General features: G+C 40.4%; 1 protein-coding gene across 2 annotated transcripts; it reads right to left on the reverse strand.

Moving 5' to 3' along the window:
* Window positions 1-2,048: 2,048 nt before the first annotated feature.
* LOC123403513 lies at window positions 2,049-3,657 on the reverse strand. 2 transcript variants are annotated; one of them, XR_006611486.1, is made up of 4 exons: window positions 3,570-3,657; window positions 3,302-3,451; window positions 2,673-3,012; window positions 2,049-2,597 (listed from the first exon to the last, which is right to left on the reverse strand). XR_006611486.1 is itself a non-coding variant. In XM_045097445.1 (3 exons), the coding sequence occupies exons 2-3, from the start codon at window positions 2,949-2,951 to the stop codon at window positions 2,238-2,240; spliced, it is 639 nt and encodes a 212-aa protein (XP_044953380.1). In that variant the 5' UTR covers window positions 2,952-3,451; window positions 3,570-3,657; the 3' UTR covers window positions 2,049-2,237. The 2 variants fall into 2 exon arrangements, 1 of the variants encoding a protein (XP_044953380.1); XM_045097445.1 differs by having other exon boundaries at window positions 2,673-3,451.
* Window positions 3,658-8,240: the final 4,583 nt, after the last annotated feature.

Here is an 8,240-nt window from a genome sequence, read left to right on the forward strand (position 1 = left end):
AAGTTAGATCAGATTTAGTTTAAATCTTGTTTTGCCTATTCCGGGAGTTTAAAAATAGCTTTTAATTTGATTCCTTTTGGTGCTGATCACTAGTGATCTTATTTATCGGTGGTAAAAATTTCAGATTTTTTTGAGTATTTTATCTCACTGTTTCGTGTGAAACAATTTCTGTTTCACCTCTTTTAGGACTTCGGCTAATTCCTTTTCTATCTTTGTTTTAAAATATTTTCTTTATTATTTCAGAAACATTATTGCTTTGTTTATGTTAGTTAAGAGTAGTTTTGCATCAAGTTTTTATTTTATTTTTATTTGTTTTCATGAAATCAATTCTAGTTCCGTAGTAACGTGCAATTGTTTTCACCATTGTTTCAAATCCCGTTTGGGAATACTTTCAAAATGTTTTGTGAAAAACACTTTATTTTATCTTAGTTAGATTTATATCTTAGTTCCTTGTTATTATTTTCTATTAGACAAAAACTATTTAGTGTTTGACGTAGTAGAAGACTCCCTAGTCTTATTTGAAGCTTCTTTCAGAATTCCTTTTCGCTCTCTCTTTTGTTTTGATTGTTAGAATGATTGCTAGTATGAGTGCTTATGTGAATGATATGTTTGCTATATAGATTTCATCGGAGAGTGACGAGTAGTCTATCAAGTTATTTTCTCGAGAAATTCTTCTTCTCCAACATCACCACGCAAGTCACTTTGATCATACTATCACCTATGTTTTATGCATTGTAGTTCTACCATCCTATGCCCAATTGCATGCTCCCTAGCTACTTGGAAACTTTAGTATGGATTGTAGTATCATGTGGTAGGCACACAACAACCCTGATACTTGGCCCCGGGATGACAACTTTCATATTGCTATGCTTGAGTAGACGGGATTTCGGTTGAGTGCATAACACGAGTGTTGCGAGGTTGATTAAATAATCAAGACCGGTTAAGACAAGATTTTCAAGACCTCGAACGCAATGCAACTCTGGGTGAAGGACGGTTGATCGGCTCCCTGGAGAACCAAATGGATGCCCGGGATGCTGGGGACGGCCATGACATCCTGCGGAAAGCTTCACCGAGGCTCAAAGAGACGGACGGATATTTTCAAGACCCACGGCTTACCTGCACAGCCACAAGTCATTATGGGCTCTGGCTTGGTTGGACAACGCGGCGACTCTGGACAGGCGGTGCTAGCAGATGTAGAAGAACGGTAGGAATGGATGGGCACCGACAGGGATTCAGAGGGACCTGTTGAAACACCATGTTTTGATCATCCGGTCTTCAAACACCCTGAAGTGCGAGGACATACACGGAGGCGATCAAATCTTGTGGGGAACGTGTGCAAAACTCTGCAGAGTACTCAAACCTAATCGATTAGCCGTGTCCACGGTCATGGACAACTTGAGCCAAAGGAACTGAAGTTATCTGGATTTCTCAACACCATTAAATATATTTGATGAGGGTAATTATTGACAACTCGGGTACGAGAACTGGTTGGCGGAACCATCTCGTTAACAACCAACAATGTAGTAACATTTTTCTTTTTAGCCCTCTCTTGATGTAGGAGAAAACTTGCTTTTCGCTAAAAACTTATAGCCCCACCTGCCATATATGCATATAGTATAGATGATTACTTTTCACCCCTCTCTTATGTGACTTGCCGGCATATTCAATATGCTGACCTACACGGCTGCAATGTCTTATGTTGCAGATATTTTCTTCGACGAGTAAGTGTATGATTCAGGGTTACGGTCCGCACTCAACCTGTCGTTGGTGTTATTTGGGACTCCACTACCTTGACTGCTTACGCTGAAATATTTAAGGTATATATCAGTTTTACGCTATTTACATGTGATTGCACTTTGATATATACATTGATGTACTGTGTGTGCCAGCATACTGATCCAGGGATGGCACAGAAACACAGAGGCTTGACTCGTTTTCAGTCGGGTCGCTACACACAAACAACAACAATTATACAACATCACTTATACACAAATAACAGTAGCATTTATATAACAGCAAACACATAACATAGTAAATCATGTCTCATACATTTGTTTTCCATCATCACAATAACATACTAATAATTAGTACCATAAGTTCATAGCCATTACATGAAGCAAACAAAGGCAACATTGAATCCCAAATGCTAAAGGGAAACTTCCAGCACTTGGAAGCAATCAAACACCATTCTTCTCGTTCAACATAAACAACCATTCCTTTCTAAAGTCAATGGGCAACTAGATAAGCGCTTGGAATAAGCGTTCACTAAGGATGAGTTTACCATATGCTTGTGGCATGACTTGACGACCAAAATCCGGTATCACTTTAAGTGCGGCAAGGATTTCAAGAGGAGGAGTAACCTTGGACAGTTCTAGTGGCTCAAGTGACTTCATTGCATCTCGAAAAGTACCTTTCATGTCTCCAAGCATGCACAAGATAGCTTCACGTGTTCGCATCCTTTTGGGGGGAAATTTTGGTGAGGCTTCGGTACCAGTCATTGCACCTTCACTGGTTGCATGATCTTCCGAGTATATCGTGCATATTGCCTCACAATTCTTCACTTCCTTGTTCTTGTAACAAGATACTTTGTCATTAGCCTGCTCACACATACATAGTAAATTAGGTCTTGGCATATAACATAGTATAATAAAAAAATGAACATTCTTTTTTACCTTCACATATTTGTCCCACACATCATCACTATCCATGAGTAGCTTATTATTGACCCAATCCCAATCAAATCCACTCTGAGAAAGAATCTTGGTAATTACTTCATAATGCTTATCAAAAGTCTTCATCCTTGAACATATTTTCTCCTTTGTGATGTCGAGTCCACACTTATCACGTATTGCTTTTATAGCAGCATTGTAGACATGTGGCTTCCCTCCATTTTGGGCATGATCACCTTTATTGAGATGATCAACAAGAACATCCAACAATGTTTTATCCATCTCATCTGTCTATGTCAACTAATTCCTACTAGACTTGTTCTTTGTTTCTTCAACCGTTGTGCTACAAGTAAATAATTGAATAAAAATTGGCATACACATGAGAACATATATTAGTTTCTTTCACATGATGATGATAATATAAAAAATATCCAAAAGTCACCATCAACAAGCTATGCACACAAGGGACCATGTCATCCCGCTAAATCGTCATCTAGCTAGAACAAAATAGAAGACACCATCTAACTAAACCACATGTCATCATACAGATGTAAATCTGCATGCGCAACAAGATATTCAGCAAACATGTCATTAGATAATTGATTCCTAAAGTTGGTATATTCATTAGTGACCTGAACACTTGTGATTGCGTTAGCATCATCAGGCTCAATTGGTTGATCATCTAGTTCATTGTCCACTTCCTCGAGCAGTAAGTCATCCATCATATATTGTCTATCCCTCGCAAAGTTGGGTAGCACACAACAAGCATTGATGATTCGAATCTGCAAGAAGGTTCTTGTAAGTAAGCATTTGTCATGTAGTTAGGCCTGTTATTGAACACCACATGGACATATGTTATGTGGTCCTTTATGTCAAAGAAACTCTGAGTGTGAAGGATACCCCACTTCTTCTTCCACAACCCAAAGGTTCTCTGTACTACATTTCTAGCACGAGAATGACGTAAGTTATATAGCTCTTTGGCTGTTTGGGGATGTTGTTGACTTGATGCCCACTCTTCGAAGTGATACCGAGTGGATCTGAATGGAGCTAGAAATCCAGGACCACTCTTGTAACCAACATCAGCCAAGTAGTATTTCCCTATTGTTAAACAATTCAAAGTTGGTTAGGTAGCATATCTAATTAAAGAGAACAGGATGCTAAGAGAAATAGACATACCATGAGGTAAAACAAATGCATCTTGACGGTTAGTCCTCATGGAATCCCGCAGGACTCTAGAGTCGCAAGATGAACCCTCCCAACCAGGCAAGACATATAGAAATTTCATATTCCAGTCCACCACACCGAGCATGTTAGTAGTGATAGATTTTTTTCTATTCCTATATCTCCCTTGGGCAGCCACAGGAATAGAAATATCTACATGGCAGCCATCTAATGCTCCGAGTGCATCACCAAACCACTTCCATTTGTAATCATCGGGAGGTTGAACATTAGCATCAGGCAACTTAATGAAGTCCCCCTGCAGCGATAGAATGTCATTCAACACTTTAGAAAAATGAGTGCTAATAGTTCCCAAAGACCCTACCCCACTACGAGCAAGAACATGGAAATCGCTTCTTCGATAGCCACATACACATTATCAAGTATACCACACGTCTCACGAACATGATGCACAAATGATGAAAGTTTCTTTTTGTTAAACGAAGCTGATCGTAGCATGCAACTTCTGACCCATCATACACATCTTTCAATAGATACTTCCTAATTGTGTGTCTGTGCTCATCATCACTAAAACTCCCGAGTCCGCGAGGTGCTCTCAATGTACTAAGGTATGCCATCCCAAGAAGAATCGATTCAAAGTAAAGTTTTGTCAAAACAATCTGTTTTTTCTTTCTTCTCTTGTTCTCTTCAGTTATGCATGAAACCAAGTCTAGTTGGTCCAACATAATGGAACTACACAATAATTTAGTTATCATCTATCAAATAAGTTGATAATAATTTAATCAAGCAAACATCAAACAACAAAATGCACAACAAGTTGCAACTATGAAGACCTGCGATAAGATAGTAAAAGATGCACCAAAAACATATATATGTTGACTACAACAACATATCTGATCTAAAACAACTACAATTCCTAATGCCAACACAAATATCTAGCCAGATTTAGATACATTTCACATGCACATATGAACATTACATACCTTGCATGGGGCTGCTGAGAAAGATCCATACAACCACCAACAAGTGACCTACAAGAGTAAAAGAAAAAAGGGATCACACAAGATTTCTAGGGTTCTAGATGCGGGTGAGAGGAGAACAGGGGGGAGGTAGAGATGGGCCTCAAGTACTGGTAGGCAGGGGACATGAGGGGGCTCTTATCGTGCTAGCCAATCGACAGTCGCCGCCGCCGTGGGAAGGAAGCACCTCGGTCTTCGGGCGGATTTGCTCGTGATAGAGGGGGCAGAGGAATGGAGTGGGGAGGGTGCGGGATGGGGGCAATCGTGCCTCGCCGGGGATAGATGGGGAGGACGAGGGGAGGGGAGGCGAGGGGAGGATAAGGCCCGGGGGATCTCACCTGCGTCGCGGGTCGACCTCCCTCGTCGCGTTATCGCTTACGCCTTTTCCTTTCTGCACTGCGGTAATGAAGCGGTATGTTTCGCGGGGAGAGCCTCTCGCGAGGCACTATCGAGCACTTGGGCTCCGAATTGGAGAAGGCCTCGCGCGCACTTTGCCGCGGTCGAGTCAATATTCATGGCAGTTTCCAATTCCGAATGCCACATCCATCTAAACAACGATATTTGGGGCAGACCAATACGAATGTCTAATTACGAGGCCCAATATCAACATCCAAATGAGGTGTAATGGCGGCACTATGTTTTCCACATCTCAGATGCGCTCAAGGCGTGAACGTAGGAGACGAGAGATGTAAATTGGGCCGAGTGTTGAAGGTGGCTCGGAGAATTCTCATTGTATGTGGGATGACTTGTTGAACATCTCAAAGATCGTCTTTTTTGGAGTTTGGTTTTCAACTATGAGACAAATACAAAAGCGTCAATAGTAGAACATTCCTCCAGAGCAATTTTGCATCATCTCTACTCCTAAATGCTCAGTTGGTAGAATAGCATCCAAGTTTTTCTTCGTCCATTTTTTCCGTCTCTCCTCCCTCCACCTCCTCCCACCTTCATTTATTTCTTTATTTTTCTCTTCACTCTTCTATTCCACATCACCACATTTCTAAGTATAACAAATCACGGATCTAACTTTCTTATTCAGTCATCGAAATCAATCGATACATCTAATTAGTGCATTTGGTTTTAAAAACAAACAACAAATTTTTAAGAAACACATAAGAGATTTTCGGGAAATAAATAATATATTTTAAACTAACTTTCCTAACTTATCTAAATCATTCGACCCGTTTCATTAATGCATTTTGTCTTAGGAAACAAATAAAATATTTCCATAAAACAAATATCCTATTTGAAGGAATTTTTTGCCTCACCTCCCACCATCTCTTTTGACTTCCCCTCCCACAAAAAACTGAATTGATTCGTCCAATTGTCCTTTAATTTTTTCGTGCTTGATTTGGTAGGTGTGAAATCAATTAAGTAACTAAAAAATGAAAAGTCTCCCATATGTGTGAGATCACCTTCCTAAAAAGTAGAGCAAAGATTTTTCATAATAACTTTCCATAATAAAATTATGTAGTCAACAATAACAAATTGTTAACCCCCCGCACTATGCCATTTATTTTCTATCATTATCTATACTATTTAATCACAATCATAATTTTCCTAATAATAGAAATTACCTGTATTTTTTCACCTTGCCAAATCACGAACGTTGAAACGGAATTTCTACTCCTAAATGCACAGTTGGTAGAATAGCAACCATAGTTTTTTTCGTCTCCCACTTTAGCATGGTTTTTTTTCGTCTATTCTTCCATCACCCCCACGTGGTCTGTCGGTTTATTATTTTTCCTATCTTTATTACAAAACAGGACTATCCTAACGTATAAGAAATCACGAATCTAACTTTCTTATGTTATCCAAATCAATCGATCCTTCTTTTTAATGCAATTCATTTTAGGAAACAAATAACATATTTTTAGGAAATAAATAATGATTTTAATCTAAGTTTCCTAACTTATTCAAATAAACTGATCCCTCTCGTTAGTGCAATTTATTTTAGGAAACAAATAACAGATTTGTAGGAAACAAATAACGGATTTTAAGGATATTAACATCTAACAAACAAACCCCCCCTTCCTAATGGATTTTCTCCCTCCTATTAAAAACCAAATCCCATTAAAGTGAGAGATGTTTGCTACTGCAATAATAGACTTTCCCTGGTACGGCGCCAGGAATCTTGTTGCAGCGGCTACGCCTTAGGGACTTCCTAGGCAAATATGCAAAGGATTCCCCCTTGACCTTGGAGCCTTGCGTTGGTGTTCCCTTGAAGTGGAAAGGGTGATGTAGCACAACGGCGGTAAGTATTTCCCTCAGTTTTGAGAACCAGGGTATCGATCTAGTGAAGGAGTATCACAAGCGCCTGCACAAACACAAAGAGCTTGCTCCCAACGTTATGAAGGGGTTGTCAATCCCTTATAGATTGTTTGCCAAGTGAGAACTGAAAGCAACAAAGTAACAAAGCAAAGTAAAAGCGGAGGTGTAAGCGATGGGTGTGAATAGACCCGGGGGCCGTAGTGTTTACTAGTGGCTTCTCTCATGAAAGCAAGTAGATGGTGGGTGAACGAATTACTGTCGAGCAATTGATAGAACCGCGCAAAGTCGTGACGATATCTATGGCAATGATGATATCTATAGGCATCACATCCAAAACAAGTAGACTGATACTTTCTGCATCTACTACTATTACTCCACACATCGACCGCTATCCAACATGCATCTAGTGTATTAAGTCCAAAAGAACAGAGTAACGCCTTAAGCAAGATGACATGATGTGGATGGACAATCTCATCTGTACGACAAAGCCCACCTTGTTACCCTTGATGGCAACTACACGATGTGTGCCTTGCTGCCCCTACTGTCACTGGGAAAGGTCACCACACGGTAAGAACCCAAAACCAAGCACTTCTCCCATTGCAAGAATCATAGATCCAGTTGGCCAAGCAAAACCCAAGACTCGGAGAGACTTACAAGGATATCAAATCATGCATATTAGAAATCAACAAAGACTCAAATATATATCATAGATAATCTGATCACAAATCCACAATTCATCGGATCTCGACAAAGACACTGCCAAAGAGGATTACATCGGATAGATCTCCATGAAGATCATAGAGAACTTTGTATTGAAGATCCAAGAGAGAGAAGAAGCCATCTAGCTACTAACTACGGACCCGTAGGTCTGAAGTGAACTACTCACGAGTCATTGGAGGGGCGATGATGTTGATGAAGAGGCCCTCCAACTCCAAAGTCCCCTCCAGCAAGGCACCGGGAAGGGTCTCCAGATGAGATCTCGCGGAAACAGGAACTTGCGGCAGCGGAACTCCCGATCTTGGTTTCTTTCTGGAGGTTCCTGAATTTATAGGACCATATGGCGGTGGAGTTGCATCAAGCGGGCCCCCGAGGGGCCCACAAGCTT

Source organism: Hordeum vulgare, chromosome 6H (assembly GCF_904849725.1).
Source record: "Hordeum vulgare subsp. vulgare chromosome 6H, MorexV3_pseudomolecules_assembly, whole genome shotgun sequence".
Lineage (NCBI taxonomy): Eukaryota > Viridiplantae > Streptophyta > Magnoliopsida > Poales > Poaceae > Hordeum > Hordeum vulgare.

What these genes read in the sequence shown, in the direction of transcription:
- LOC123403513 (XM_045097445.1), bottom strand. Translation starts at nt 2,951, where the DNA reads ATGGATAAAACATTGTTGGATGTTCTTGTTGATCATCTCAATAAAGGT. An exon ending in TGTGGGACAAATATGTGAAG is followed by an intron (nt 2,598 to 2,672) that starts GTAAAAAAGAAT and finishes ATGTGTGAGCAG; the next exon opens with GCTAATGACAAAGTATCTTG.